This window comes from Mesoplodon densirostris, chromosome 4 (assembly GCF_025265405.1).
Source record: "Mesoplodon densirostris isolate mMesDen1 chromosome 4, mMesDen1 primary haplotype, whole genome shotgun sequence".
In the NCBI taxonomy this organism is placed as follows: Eukaryota; Metazoa; Chordata; class Mammalia; order Artiodactyla; family Ziphiidae; genus Mesoplodon; species Mesoplodon densirostris.
The window spans coordinates 119,322,421-119,337,999 of NC_082664.1; the positions used below are offsets into that span (position 1 = coordinate 119,322,421).

Sequence of the window (15,579 nt, forward strand, 5' to 3'; positions counted from 1 at the left end):
GTCCTCAGAGACACTCCCGCTGCCCAGTTCAGCCCAGAGAGCCAGGGCCTGGTGCCAAGTAGGCTCTCTGCTTGAGAGGAACGTCCTGGGGGTCATTACACCTCTCTGCCCAGAGGCTCAGGTGTCCAGGCTCTGGGTGGGCCAGCAGTCAAAAAGAAGGGGGCCGTGGGTCTGGGGCCCTGGTGTGGGTCCCCCAGCAGTCAGAGGTCTTGGTGGCCACAGAGCCAATGGGTAAGGGAGAAGGGGGACTGGGCTCTGCCCCACTGAAGTCGGTGGCACCAGGCTCCAGAAGGGTCCCTGGGAGGAAGACCAGCACGAGAGGAAGTATTGTAGAAACCTCAGGCATCTCCTCTGCAGGGTGGGCCCAGCTGGAGGGCCCATATCAGGGAGGTGGGCCTTGGGGCCACAAGAGAAAGGGTCTACCTGCTGGTGCCGCATGGAAAGCAAGCCTGGTGGACAGAACGTGGCATCAGCTGAGCAGGGCGAGGTCTCCCTGAGACAGGCTTGCACCTGGACACAAGCCTCCTCCAGCAAGAAAATACAAAGTATCATTATAAGGGACTAAAAATAACTGCGTGCATGCGCAGTTGGGGCAAATTCTGGACAACGAGATACAAAGAGACCAAAAAGCCCAACTGCCCCTTCTGAAGTGCCTGGAGCAAAAGCAGGGGGTTGGGAGCAAAAGCAGGGGGTTGGGAGCAAAAGCAGGGGGTTGGGAGCAAAAGCAGGGGGTTGGGAGCAAAAGCAGGGTACTCAGCATGCCCCCTGCACACACCACCACCTAAGGGGTGGGCACACCACCTGAGCCACCTCTCCGTCCCGACCCCTGGACACAGCCCCACATAAGGAACTGGCTCACCCCACCTCAGCTAGCGAGCAAGCAATGGAACCTGTTACTTGTCACTTGTTCTCGCTCCCCCCTGCTGCAGCAGGGTCCCGAATAAAGCCTTGCCTGAACTTCTTTTCTGGCCTCTGATCCATTTTTACTGATTAAGGAGGCCAAGAACACAGTCGGCAACAACCCCACCAGTCCTGAGGAACGCTGGAAGAGCCCGGGATGCCAGGGGCTGGGGTCAGAGGTGCCCACGACCAGGAGAGGGGTCTGAGCTACCTCCAGATGGAGCAGCACCAGGTCCGGAGAGGCTCCAAGCTGGACAACTGGCAAGGGCTGGGGTACCAGAAGCTGGGGGCCTGGGATGCACACTGGGCTGGAAGGCAGTGTTGGGGAAGCATCAGGCAGATCTGGTGGGGACCTGGTTTAGTAGCTGGGACTCATGCCACCTGCTAGGCTTGGCTTTACCAGGGTGGTGGTGGACAGGGCTGGGGAAGATGCCCCAGGAAGCTGGCATCCGTGTGTCCTCAGGACCAACAGGTGGCAAGCTGAGGGATGGCAGGGAAGGCTGGTCAGGGCTACCCTGGCTCTCCCACACTGAGGAGGCGCCAAGCTTTGCAGAAAGGCAGGCAGGGCCCAGGACTGCCGGGGCACCCAGGCCTCCCCGAGCAGGGTCTCTTGCCCACTCACAGTGGATGGGAGCCCAGGCCTCACTGAGGACACTTCAGAAGGAAGGGCCAAGGCCTCAGCAGGCAAGAGGCTGGCGGAAGCCCCTAGCTTCTCTGCCGTGAGGCCCCAAGCCAAAGCCCCAGTCCCTCCGACAGTGGGGCTTGGGGAAGGGAGGTTGGTAGGGTCTGAGGACAAACAGCTGCCACGGTTGGAATCGCAGGCTGTGAACTATGGGGAGGAGAGAAGACCGCCCGGGCTCACCATCCCCACCTGAGAAGGAGAGGGGCTTGTAGATGATTTTATCTGGTGGCTGGTGGAGAAAGGAGCAAGGGACCCCCCCTGCCAGGCCTAGTAATCATTGGAGAGGCCTCTTGAGGTCCTTCCAAGGAGCACAGGGGCTCAGAACATCACTCCCAGGAGCCCAGGTTCTCGCTGCCCTGAGAAGGCACAGGGGCCTGGGGGTGGGGTCCCTAGAGGACAGAGGCAGCGGTGCAGGAGGCAGTGACCAGTTCAGGCTGAGGCTGGGGAGGGGCGGAGGGGGTGTCAGGTGGGGTGGATAGCTCCATCGATGGACATACAAGCCTCTGGGTGGGCAGCAGCTAGGACGCCCAGAGTTGGGGTCCCCAAGGAGGCAGCAGTGTACCCAAGGAGCCCCCCATCTGCCTGCCTCAGTCCAGCCAGGGGAGCCAGAGGAGGGGCTCTGCAGCACCTCCCCTGCCCTGGGGCCTGGAAGGGCTGCATTAGATTGGGCTGCGGCACCCCCTGGGCCGGGGGCTGGGGGCGCTGCCCGAGAAGAGGTCCCGAGAGCACAGAGGACAACAGCCAGAGCAGAGCCCAGCGCTCACCGGCCGGAGCGCCCCTGCGGCCTTCCTCACACCCACGCCCTCCCCAGGCTTCTTCAGCTGGGGCCGGGCCTAAGGGGCAGCAGGCAGGGCTGGAGGCACCACTCCCACTTCCAGAGGGGCCTGGGAGGTCCGAAGAGGCACATTCGGTCAGGTGGGAGTTGGGCCTTACTCCATTTCCCCTGCAAGGGGCGGAGGGAGAGCAGCCCGGTCACTCCAACCCCCTCAGTGACAAGCCAGGGAGGAAGCCGTGGAGGTTACCGAGGGGAGGGGGGTATCCTCGTACCCCTCAACCCATGCATAGCCTCGCTCTCCTCCTCCCCACGACACCCGCTCGAGACAGAGCTTCCCCCTCACTCACCTCTTCGCAAGCTTGCTCCTGGCAGCAAAACTAGCTGGTTGGGCCCCCTCAGCCTTTTGTACTGGGCTGGGAAGCCAGGTGGGGCAGCCAGGGGGCAGGGCCTCACTCAAGCTGGAGGCTCACCTGAGCGCCCTCCTCCTTTTATTAACTTAGGTCAAGAGGTGTACGTGATGTCTAGCAAGCCCACCTGGGTGGGGAGAGAAGCCCAGCCAGGGCAGGTCTGGGCCAGGCCAACAGGGGGCGGAGCGGAGCGGAGCCAGGTACAAAGGTTCCTGGGATCCCCGCTGGCCCAGAACCCTCAGGACTGGCTCTAGGTGTTAACACAGGCCCCGACTTGATGTGACCATCAGCAAGTTCCTGTACCAGTTTCCCCATCTGTAACTTAGAGGGAGTAGTAGTCCGTGTTACTGGAACACCTGACTCAGCATCACCTTCAATTAAAACCCAGGTTCCTGGGGCTTCCCTGGTGGCGCAGTGGTTGAGATTCCGCATGCCAATGCAGGGGACACGGGTTTGTGCCCCAGTCCGGGAAGATCCCACTTGCCGTGGAGTGGCTGGGCCCGTGAGCCATGGGCCGCTGAGCCTGCGCGTCTGGAGCCTGTGCTCAGCAATGGGAGAGGCCACAACAGTGAGAGGCCGGCGTACCGAGAGAGGAAAAAAAAAACAAACAACCCAGGTTCCTGGGCTCTGCCCAAGACCCTTCTCAATAGGGCCCGGGAAACCATTTCCCAGGTGATTGTCTGAAAAGCTCTGCCTGGGCGCAGCCCAGCCCAGGAGCCTTAGCCGGTTACAGGGAACGGTGGGGTCAGAACCGAAGCAGAGTGGGCCCCACTGCAGTTTCCTTGAGGGCTGGGGGGCACCCAGCACACTCAGCTCCACACCCTATCCCCCCCTTCCTTGCCCTCAGCTCTTAGCCACCAATATCCCCACCAAAGAACGGAACAGGCTTTGTGAAAAACTGTGAGGGGTGGTAGCCTGCCTCCCTGACAAGAGTCCTGGGGCAGAGTTCTGTTCCCGTCCCCACCACCTTAGGCTGGGCTCCCTAGGATGCTGTCGTATCTCCTCCCTTAACAGACCCCTCAGGCCAGGGCCAGGTCTCTCCCCTCAGACTGGGCTCCCAGGACACAGTTATCCCAAGGGAGGCAGCCACCTCCCCACACCAGCTCCAGCTCTGCACTGCTCTCATCCAGCCTCTGCACCATTACGGTCTTCTAGGGCCCCAGACGGACTCTCGAGGCCTCAGATCCTGCCAGGTAATTGTGTGCAAGACGCATGCCTGGCACGTGACAGGGACACAGTAGGTGTACAAGGCAGGCAGGAAAGGAGGGAAGAGGGCAGACGAAAGAAGGAAGGAAGGAAAAGAAAATAAAGAAGGAAAGAACCGGAGCCAAATCCAGCAAGGCCCTGGTAGCCGGGCAGGGTGCAGAAGCCCAGGGCCTAGGGGTTCAGAGTGACCTCACCTACGTTGCAATCCTGTCTCTCCCGACCTACGCTAGTAGCCTGGAGTGATTCAAAGTCTCCAACACTTCAGCTTTCTGTAAACACGAACCACACCCCAGCTCTTCAGGTTGCAAGACAGAGTTGACGTGGTAGGAGCAGGCTGGATTTGAGCCTTGTTTCCGGGCCCCGCCTCCTCCCATCTTGTTCCTGCACTCCAGCCACACCTATTTCCTCTGGGACCCTGCACATGCTGTCCACCTGACTCAGGAAGCACTTGGCACTCATTTACCCACATCTTCCTACTTGGCTCCAAGGCCCACTTCAGGCAGCACCTCTTCTGGGACCCAAGGACGCCTCCTCACACCCCGGTTAGGCCAGGTCCCCTCTGAGCTTCCGTGGCACCCTTCCCCCAGGTTCTGCACTGCAGTCACCACATGTGTTGGAGTTACCTATCTCCTGACCTGTCCCCTTCCCAGGCCAGGGGACTCCAAAGGCCTGTGTGGATAGAGTACTGGGGGCAATGGGTCTACACAAATAGTGTAGCTGAGCTCAGTGAAGACCCACAAATATTAGGATAGAAGCTGGTAGGTGTGACCAGCCCTGACTGGCTCTGCCCAGACTGAGTGGGAAACCACAACGAGGAAGCAACCTCAGCAGCCCTGAGGTCAAACCTCTGTAGGAATACATGCCAGCAGAGGCAGGGTGTCTGGAGGGAACCTAAGCCCAGCTAAGGTGTAGGAGGGGCCATCCCTCAGTGGAGAGATGGGGACAGCTCTGTTTTACCTAGCCCATGGCAGGCACATCCTTGGTCCTGGCAGAGAGGCACACAATAGGGTCTGGTGACCAGCATTTCTCACTGGGCAGTGGGCTACCTACCAGCAACCACCAGGACCCACATGGGTCTCAGGAGGGAGAGGCTTTGCCTGAGCAGGGAAATGGCTGCCCCGTGGGCATGTGGTGAGGGCCCATGTGGCCAGAGCTAGTGGGCACAGCGTGCTCGTCGGCCTCAGCATCTTCTGGGCTGGGAGCAGGGAGAGCTGCAGCCTCTGAGTGAAGGGCTAGCGATGACATCACCTGGCGATGACATATGAAATCTATGACCTCCCCCCAAGACACAGTCAGGCCCCAGGTCCAAACACAACCCAAATGCTTTTATGTTTAATGGCCTGCCTCCAGGGCCCACAGCCTTATTACAGACCTTAACTAGGCCAAGGGCCCGGCTTGCCAGCCTCTGGCTCAGTTCAGCACTCTGCAAGAAGGTAACCCACAGCAGGACTGGCTGATGGGGCCCTGGCTTGGGGAGGGCCAAGGTCCTTAGTCGACATCTTCGGAGACCTCCCAGGACTGAGCTGTCACTCAGCCTGTCCCTTTTTAGTCCCTGAGTCCCTGCAGCTGCTTGGCTTCCGGCAAACACACAACTTTCCTGGGAAGATGCACCAGGTTGGGGCGGCACCTCAGGGAAGTCGCTGGTGCCAATTCAGCACAGGCCGGGGTCTCCCAGGGGTGAAAGCAGCAGGCCCAGGACAAGGATGCCAGCCCAGGCTATATCCCTGCACCCCCTGTAGTAGGGGATGGGAGGGGAAGGCTCCCTCAGGGAGCTCCAGACTCAGGACTTAGGGCCCAACCCCAAATGCTGGGGCTGTATGTAGCCCTAGGCTTTCCTGGGAAATGACTCTAGAAAGTGTGTGAGCCATATACACTGGACAACATACCACTCTAAGATGACCAAGTCCTATGACACATCAAGACTTTCTAGAGGAAGGTTCTGCGGGCCTCAGCCTCCTATTCCAGGCCCTGGCTGAGATCTAGGCTCCTGTCCTGGGCAGGAAGCAGAGAGCAAACCGTGATGGGTGTGTGTCAGGCATCACCCCACAACACCCCTGTGAGGTAGGCTGTGTTGTCCTATCTTACAAATGGGGAACTGAGGGCGCAAGAGAGGAAGTGGCCCGCCCGTTTACACAGCAAGGAACAGGAGCCAGGATTCAAGCCCAAGTCTGTCGGGCTCCAAAGCCCACACGTTTTCTCTAAGGAAGAAATAGGAAGTAGTCCTTGCTGATAAAGGCCCTCAAGTTAAAAGTTCAGGGACTCTCAGCCCAGCCTGGGGTGGGGGGCGGGGGCAGGGTAAGAGCTGGAGAAACCCCAAGGCCATGCCCACTCCTGGCCCTCAGCAGCTGGACCGGCAGAAGCGGGGCACAGAGAGTGATCCCCAGATCTCCAAACAGCAGAGGCGACCAAGGCTACAGCTGATGGCTCTGGCTGCCCAACAACTGTGGGCGGGGCGCGGTCCGGTCAGGTCCTGAGGCCTTGTGGCCCCAAGTGGGCAGAGCCAGGCCATTGAGCCAGGCGGATTCGAGCAGGCTGCGGAAGCGCGCCCTCATCGCGGGGCCGGGCAAGCTGGCACCAGCAGCAGGGGTGGGTGAGGCACCTCGGGACCCTCCTCCAGCAGTCGCCTCTGCTTTCTCCAGGCCAGGGGTTGGTGGCTTCCTCCCCGGCTTTTTGGCTTTGGGGGCAGACAACTTCCAAGCCAGGTCTAGGCTCTCTGGCTCCTCTCTGGCCACGGTGGGCTCTGAGGAGGGCACAGATCCAGCCTCAGTGTCAAAGTCACCTGGAAAATGAACATACCGTCAGGCTGCAGAGCCCCAACACCCTCAAGTCCCATCTCCAGGCCTCCAAAGCCATCTAGACCAGTGGCTCTACTGTCCCAGGTCAGGGCGGCCCTGGCAGGGTCACAGACATCATGACCCTTCCCAGCATGTGCACACTGGCCAGACTGTCATGCCCGTCAAGCCAAAAGGGTGTGCTTCGCCCCAGGTGATACCAGCACTCTATCTAATGAGGGCACCCCCCCCCAGGAACCCTTTGGGTGCAAGGACAAGAGGAAAGGGGCTCAACAGGCCAGAAACCATTGGTCTGATCCAAAGGCTCACTGAACAGGTGGGGAAACTGAGGCACAGAGGGAGAGGACCCTGCCACATATAAGGGTGCCATCATTCTTCTGCCACATCACCCCCAGAACCGGAACAAGAGCCAGGCAGGGACTGCCCAGAGAGCAGTGCCTGGAGGGAGGGAGTGGAGGAAGAGGTGGAGGGAATGGGAGGCGGCTTCTGACGAAGAGCACACCTACTGGGAAGCGAGGCTGCCAGGGGAGCACTGTCTAAGGACACCACTGAGGAGTGGCCCCATAAGGATACGGGAGGGAATGGGGACGGGGGCACCAAAATGCAGCCAGTGGTAGGAAGCTGGGCCCCAGACTCTCGAAGGCTTGGTCAGAACAGGAGGGGTCTGTGACGTGCCTGTGACCCACTGTCCGGAGGACCTGTCCCTCTCTGGGCCTCAGAGAGCCCAAATGTATAGAGAGAAGACTGGCTGGGGGGCTTGTGAGTGAGGCATGACACCCACCTTCACTCTTTCTCACCCGGGAATAGAAGGCTTGTACTTGCATTTTCTTTGCACCCCATTAGGGCAAATGCCCCAACTTTGTAAGTGCTCAGCAATGCTCATCACCCACACCCCAAACTCCACATCAGCACCTCACTGCCTCAGGCCCCCTCTCCATCCCGATATGGAGTCTGGACCAGGTAAATGCCCAGGGCAAGGCTGCCAGGATGGGGAGGGGACAAGAAAGAGTTTCTGTGGAGACACAACCAGAGGATGTAAGGCAGGGGGACTACAGAGCGGGCCTCTGGCCTCAGTGCCAGATGTCCTGAAGTAGGACAGGCAACGACAGACACCACTTGACACCATTACCAAAGCCGCGGCTGAAGAATGATCCTGATGGTACCTACAGCCACTCCCGAGAGCAAGGTCCAGCTACCTGAACTGATGCAGAAGATGCTCTCGGACACAAAGACAGCACATTGGGGAACTCTGTGCACAGGTTATTTGGTAGGGAAAAGCAAACCACAAAATGATGCTCCGACTTACAGGCAATTTCTGTGTGTGTAAATATCTGGGAGGACTGGGGAATTACACATTTAGAAGTGTTCAGGGAGGGAGGGTGGGACCCCTCCCAGGTTTGGGATATGAGGTGCTGGATGAGTGCAGTGCTGCTCACTGAGACAGGAAAGACAGGGGTGGGAAATGAGCTCAGGGGAAAGGTCAGGAGAGTGGTTTGGGAGGAGTTAAGGGTTGAAGAGACCCCAGGTGCAGAAGCCCAGCATGCAGTCAGGTATTTGGGGCTTGACCTCAGAAGAGGGGAGGCGGGGCGGGACAGACACAGGGGGAGATGACCTCAGACAGGCACAACGGAGGATGAGGGGGGAACCTGGGAAGGTGCTGCGCCAGGGAAGGCCAAGTTTTCCTGGGGACAGAGCAGTTGGCATGTTCAGAGACTTACAAAGGAGGCTGTGCAGGCGTTCATTAATGCTGGGGGTGAAGAGGGATAGGGGTGTCCACAGAGCCTACCCTGGAAGGCCAGCCCCCTCCCCAGGCACGAGCTCTTTCCAGAAGCCCGGGAATCCCTCAGCCCCTGGCTGTGACCATTCACACAGCCCACACACCTGTCACTCGCTCACACAGCTCCGGTGGCTACTGGGGCTGCCCCATGCTCACCCAGCTGGCGGCGTACACAGTCTCGCCACTGAAGGCCCAGCAGGTCAGGGTAGATATCGGGCAGCTGGCGCAGCGCCAGCAGCTTCAGCATGCGCGACGTGCAGCCGTGCAGGGCGCGCTCCCGCAGGGCCCGCTCCTCCGACAGCGTGGTGGGCCGCAGCTCCACGCGATGCTCCAGCAGCACATGGTCCACAGAAGCGGGTGGCAGCCGCGGGAAGAGCCGCTCCTTCACCAGGTGGATGGGCACGAAGATGGCCCCGGCCCGCACCACGTGGGGGAAGGGGCACTGCTGCGTGCACACGAAGCTCTGCAGCTGGGACAGCAGCTTGCTCAGCAGCCCCTGCACACCCTGGCAGTCCTGCCACGCCGCCCGGCCCCAAGGCCCAGACATCTCAAGCCACTCGCGCAGTTTTTCCGGCGGGGAGTGGGCCACTGAGCCCGAGATGGCGTCACACAGGGAGGCATGCAGTCCTGCAAACTGTTGCTCTGGGGAGTCTGCTGTGGCGGGAGTAGAAGCTGGAGCGGGACCTACAACTGGAGCTGGAGCCGGAGCCGGAGCCGGAGGTGGAGCCGGAGCCGGTGCAGGCGATGGAGCCAGAGCAGGGGCCGAGGCGGGGGAGGTCATGGCTACAGCTGGAGGGCTGGGCAGCGCCAGGTTGAAGCAGGCCACAGGCAAGGGCTGGGTGAGAATCTGTAGTCCAGCAGGCACAGGTGTGGGGGTGGGTGCAGGCTGGGCAGGGGCTGAGGTGGGCACAGCTGGGACCACGGCTGGAACCACAGTTGCAGGCAAGGGTGCTGGCCGGAGGATCTTGAATTTTCGGAACATGAAGGCCACAGAGCTGTGGAAGTTGGTCCTTGGGGTCACCTCTGTGGTCACTGGCACCCCAGGCAGGTCTGGTGCCTCTGTGACTACCTTTTTCAGGACTTGCCGATCTGAGACTGTGTCTCCCACACCTGGCATGTCGGAGACTGTGTTTCCCACGCCTGGCACATCCACAGCTGCGGTGGGCTTGGCATGCCCTGCGGGATGAGGGACCTTGGTAGGGGGGGCCTCTGCCGCGGTCTTCTTCACGCTCAAGTCCAGTGCCACCTCCTCCTTAAGTGAGGCATGCACACTCGAGGGGGCTTCCTGGCCAGGCAGAGATCCCCTGCAGTCTTTGTCATGGCTCTCACTGGGGGCTGGGGCCGGGTCTGGCTCAGCTGTGGCCTCAGGCGCCTGCACGTCCAGGTAGTCATGGTAGGGGGCCAGGCTGAAGACATTGTCAATAATAGGCATGGGTGGGGAGCTGGGTGGCAGTGTGCCCTCGTTCTGCGGAAGAGACTGGCGCTCCTGGGCACAGGGTGGGAGTGCCGGTGGGGTGCGTGGAACTGGACTATCTCCAATAATGATGGGTGTCCCAGGGTGCTCATCGAGCTGGGGCTGGAGCTGCTCTCTCCCGCAGCTGGGCAGCCACATCTTCTCCTCAGCTTCCTGCACTGGCTTCTCTGCAGGCCTTGCAGGCTCTAAGCATGGTTGGCTGGCAGGCAGAGGCTGGCATGCCCGCTGGAAGGCACCGGGCTGTGGCACAGCCTGCACACTGTTCTGGGAAGGTGGCGTCCCTCCGAGCCCCGGGGATGCTCCATAGAGAGAGAGGTCATCCCGGGCGTAAGGAAAGCCCAGCGTCTGGGGGGCAAAGTCCACTGGGCAGCGTGGGGCAAGAGGTGGCTCCAGCTTGAGGTCTGGCGAGGGTGCTGGGAGGGGGGCAGAGGGGTAGGAATAAGTATCCAACCCCACTGGGGGCATATAGGGTGTCTGAGCTGCTTGCTGCCTCAGGTACGGGCTGCTTAGCCCACCAGCTGGGTACCCGGCCCCCTTGTGGGCTCTCAGAGGCTGTGGTGGAAGCGTTGAGCCATAGCTGCCCTGCTTCTCTGGGCGGCGACAGGCTGGAGGGCAAGGGAGGGCCTGTGCGGGATGGGGCAGCGGATAGTGGGTGGGCACTGCATCCTGACAGGCTGGTCCCAGAGGTTGGGCCAGCTGGGTCCAAGGACTGGGGGGTCCCTCGGACAATGCCTGCTTGGGGTCCCCAGAGTAAGGACCTGCATACTTGGAGGCCAGGAAGCCCGTGCTGTGGATGGTCCGATACTTCTCCAAGAATGCCTGGCACGGGGAGAAGCTCACCGAGGAGTCTTTGCCAGATGTCCCAGCTGGCACCCCACGCAAGAAGGTGCCATCCAGGGACTGGCCCTTGCCAGGAGCTGGGGGCAGAGAACAAGATGGGTCGGCGGGGGGTAACAGGGATCCAGTCACCAGCGTCCAATCAACATCCAGAGGCCTCTTTGCTGCCCCTTCCCCCAGGCAGGTTGAGAGCCCATAACACAGAGGGTTGCGGTAGACAGGTTTGGGTGCCGCCAGTGGTGGGCCTGGGTAGGAGTGAGCCTGGGGACCGAAGGGTAGGAGCTCAACGGGGCCAGATTCCTGTACTTTCTCGGAGCTTTCTGTGGGTGGGCGGTAGAGCAGGCAGCTGGTCAGAAGGTTGTCTGCCCGAAGTGGGGGTCCTGCCATGCTGGTGGGGTACAAGGGTGGGTATGGGGTCCAGGATGCCAACCGCTCAGACCCTGTCTTCGGAGGACCCCCCATGGGGCAGGAGAAGTAGGCACCCTTGTAGCTGCAGGGGTCCTGGTTACCAGCAGAGGGGGGCAGGCTGTGCCCGGGCCCAGAGTCTGCCTCTAGGCGGGGCAGCTTGCCATACATCACAGGCCCCAGGGCCCCCAGTGGCCGCTTCTCTGCCATCACTGTGAAGGCTTCAAGCCCTCCAGGGCCCCAGCTACTCAACTGCTGACCTGGGAGAGAGAGGGAGAGGCAGGGGCTGTCAGAAAAACAGGTTACAGGCAAGCAACAGAAGGCTGTTGCTCTTACTGGCTCATTGCCATGCCCAAGAACTTGGCACTTAGTAAATGCTCAATAAAGACTGTATGGATGAATGAATGAAGGCATGAGCCAACTTTATTTTGTAAGCTGCAGAACCCTTTGTTTAATGAATTCTTGTACAGCAGCCCTAACATACCCCCGCCCCCACTCCAGGAGCCCCTTCTGTTCAGCTTTCCTCCACATGACTCCCAAGACCCCTTCCACAATTTCAGACTTTGTATAAAACAGTCTGATGATCGCTTCGCTTGGCTACTCCTCCTGCCCACACCTCCACCCATTTACAGATGAGGAGATCCATTCATCCCAAAGTCACTGATGAAAGAGATGGGAGGAGAGGCAGGCTTCCTCTCACTACAAGCTCTTATTCCAAGATGCCATAGTGATCTCTAGATGCCTACAGCAGCCAAGACGTGGAATCAGGCACTGTCTACAAATTCAGATTTCCTGTGATACTCTAGATCTCACTTTCTGACCTGCCAGTCTCATCGAAAATAGCAGAGCCAGGCCTGGAACCCAGGTCCCTAGGCCCAGGAGGACAGATACTGGGCTTGGTTTTAGAGGGCAGTACCCCAGTGCAACCCTTTGTATAAGCCCCACCCTGCACCCTAGACCCACCCCAGACCCACCCCCAGGAGTAGAGCAAAGGCTGTCCAGCAGATGGTGCTGTGGCGCCAACAGGAAGCTCCCAAAAGGGGAGGGGAGGAGAACCTGTGCCCATCCCAGCCCCTAAACTGCAGCTATTCCAAGAACATGGGGGCAGCATAGGACCATGGAGCAGGTGGGGAGGCGAGAGGATGTGAATATGCAGGGAAGGAGCTTCCAGGGGTCACAAAGTGCTAGTTGGCAACGACCCCCATTGTATTGATGGAAAAACTGAGTACCAGAGAAAGACTAAGGTCCTCAAGCAAGGCCAAGCAAGGATTGGGACCTAGGCTCAGAGGTCAAGTGTGGCTTTCCTCAAGGCAGCAGGCACCCAATGGCCCAGGAGGGGGTCATCTGAGGCCAGTCTACTAGGACCACATTGACCTGCTTCTACCTCCCCCAGTGCCCTGTTCCCCGAAACCCTCAGGTGGCTTAGAAAGGATGAATCAGCTCAATCTTGCTATCATTAGGCCAAGGGACAGGTGTCACAAGTTTCTATCACCAAGCCAAGACCAGCCCCCCCTCTCAGTCTTCCTTCCGGCTGGTGGCCAACGACACCCACATGCTCAGAGACCAGCAAATTTTGAGGACAGAAAAAGCCAAGGGTAATATGGGGGCCAATGCCTACCCTCATCCCAGCCTAAGTGCACCAAGGAAGCCAGACACGACTCAGAAAGAAAGCTGTCTCATCTCCGGGCCAGAATCCAACACCTCAGGCCAGCCTGGAGAAGTGGATGCTCCGAGAAGGCAGGAAGGAGCATCAGAGCAACAATACCGATAGCAGCGCCCTATGACAGGGCCCTGCACCCCAAGGGGAAAGCCCCCACCCTGCTGCACAGCAACTTTGCAAGAAGGGGTTGTATGGTTTGGGGAGTGCTGAGCCCCCCTGCCCTTGGGGAGCTCTGGGTTAATAAGTGCTAGCTCTAGTCTCACCTCCCCCATACACTCCTTGGGGGCCTTCTCCATACCCACCCCCGGCCCCAAGAGCCCTTCTCTCCTAGGTTCTGCCCATTGCGTGCCCTTGACCCTGGAGACTTCCTGAGACACCCCCCCGGGACTTAGCCCAATAAAGATGAGGCCACTTGGGACCCCCAAGAGTCTTTGGGGGAGAGATGGGGGCTCCAGGGAGCCAGCAGAGGACTATGAAGGGTATGGGGGTAACATTACCTCCGGCTCTTAGGAGATGGGGAGAGCCCAATATTTTACACACTCCCTCAAGCGAGGCCCCTCTCCACTCTAAACGGTAGCCAAAATGTAGGTGCCTCCTTCCCTCACACACACGCAGCAAGAGGCAAGCAATTGTTCGGAGAAGGGCGGGACCCCAGGAGGCAGGGTCACATCACCCTTTGGGCCACCGAGCTGCTTGCTGGCTGAGGTTGCGGCTGGGCTGGGAGGACCAACCTCAAGCAGCGCCCAGGAGAAGAGCCCACCACCGCTGTGCCATCCCTGCCCTACGCAGCAGGGGGAGCAAACAGCTCCGTGGCTCAATTCCCTCTTCCAACGCCTAAGGGGTCTCCGGATGGACGCTGGGCAAGACCAGGAAGAAGAGAGCGATCCTGCCCAGCTGTGGCCAGCGCTTGGACTCTCTGAGAGGGCTGAATCGTCTCCTCTTCCCGTGTTCTCACACCTCCCCCAGCTGAGGCTCTGGGCCCTGCCCACGCTACAACCGCATCTAGGGGCAGCCCAGGCTCTCGTGGTGGGGGAAGGGTCGCGGGATCGGCTCCACCCCCTTTCCCCTACCTGCCTAGCCCATAACTCCGGTGCCTGGGGCCCTCAGCCGACCTAGCTTTGGGGCTGCCGCCACACCCGACCCCAGCGGCTTCCGGGTGTCCCCATGCCCTGCCCTGCGGCGCTGGGGCGCACGTGCACCCCAGCAGGCCGATATACAGGCCGCCGCCACCCATGCAAACCCGTGCCTGCAAGTATGTGCCTGGCCCGTATCTGCACACACGCCCCTCCAGAACTGCGTTCTCCCCTCGTTCGGGCCCCCGCGCACCCAGCCCCACGGACCGACACCCAAAGACTGGCGGGAGGGCGGGGGCAGGCCGGCGGGGGCAGGGGGCGGCCCGGCAGCAGAGTCCGGGCAGCCACCGCCTCGGGGCGATCCCGCCAGCCTGGGCTGCGGCCAGAGGGTGAGTCAAGCCGTAGCGAGGAAACCGCAGGGCCGTCCCGTCCCAGTAGGGCGCGTCCAGGGCCCCGCGGCGCCTCAGTGCCAGACGCCCCCCAGGCCAGCCCCCGCCGCCCCCTCATCTCCGCCCGGGCAGTCCACGTGAGCCGGGCCCCGCGGGAGGCCCGAGGGCTTGGCCTGAGCTCCTCTTCTACAGCCCCACGCCGGAGGATCGGGCGCCGGGGCCCCGCCGGGGCTCCAGAGAGCTACCAGGCCCCGGGGGCCTCAAAGTCCGGGGAAAGTTGGGGCAGCGGCGCTACCCCTGCCCCGCAGCCCGCCAGCCGGGGGTCCGCGGCAGCCAGGAGCCACGCCACCTCAGCCCAGGCCCAGAGCGCTCCATCCCCGGGCCGGCCGGCAGGGGCGCCCTGGGGCAGCGCCACCCGCCCCTTCCCCACGCGCCGCCCGCAAACTCGGCCCAAGTTTCCGCGCCCGCCGAGTGGGCGAGCTCCTACCTGCAGCGCACCGGGGTTCCCGCTGCTGCTGCCCGGGGCCGCGGCCGCATCCTCCAGCGCCGCCGAGGCCGCGGGTCCTTGTCCTGCCGGGCCCTGCACGGGAAGTCGCGGTGAGCACCGAGCCCGGAGCCACCCTCCTCGCTGCCTTTCGCGCCGCCGCCGGGCGCCGTCTGCGGTCCCAGGCGGGGCGGGCTGGGGGCGGGGCGGGGGCGGGGCGGCCCGCGCGGTTGGGGCAGAGCCCGGCCGCGCCTCTGGGAGCTTGCGCTCCCCTGAGCGCCGGGGTGCGAAAGGCCTGCCTCTGCCAGCCCTCTGGGGACCGGGCTGCGGGCGCTGTGCACAGTCTGTACCCACCGCACTCTGCGAACCATCGCCTGGCGCGCCCATCCCACGCCTTCATTCAGTCACTTTAGATCATTTTTGTCACTTTCTAGCTATGCGGCCTCGCGCCTGCCACTTGACCTCATTATCTTTAGTTTCCTTATTTTAGTAAAACTGGGATTATATCATAGTGGTTGTGTCGTAAGGCTTAGAAGAGTTTGTATTAAAATATCTGGCTCTCAAAAATATAAAATAGGGCTTCCCTGGTGGCGCAGTGGTTGAGAATCTGCCTGCTAATGCAGGGGACACGGGTTCGAGCCCTGAGCTGGGAGGATCCCACATGCCGCGGAGTGGCTAGACCCGTGAGCCACAACTGCTGAGCCTGCGCGTCTGGAAC

General features: G+C 61.0%; 1 protein-coding gene across 2 annotated transcripts; it reads right to left on the minus strand.

Moving 5' to 3' along the window:
- Window positions 1-5,286: 5,286 nt before the first annotated feature.
- C4H15orf39 (chromosome 4 C15orf39 homolog) lies at window positions 5,287-15,021 on the minus strand. Of its 2 annotated transcripts, none has more exons than XM_060096983.1 (3): window positions 14,865-15,021; window positions 8,696-11,515; window positions 5,287-6,749 (listed from the first exon to the last, which is right to left on the minus strand). In XM_060096983.1, the coding sequence occupies exons 2-3, from the start codon at window positions 11,463-11,465 to the stop codon at window positions 6,382-6,384; spliced, it is 3,138 nt and encodes a 1,045-aa protein (XP_059952966.1). In that variant the 5' UTR covers window positions 11,466-11,515; window positions 14,865-15,021; the 3' UTR covers window positions 5,287-6,381. The 2 variants fall into 2 exon arrangements, with proteins under 2 accessions (XP_059952966.1, XP_059952967.1); XM_060096984.1 differs by having other exon boundaries at window positions 6,661-6,749; window positions 8,644-11,515.
- Between the last annotated feature and the right edge of the window lie 558 nt (window positions 15,022-15,579).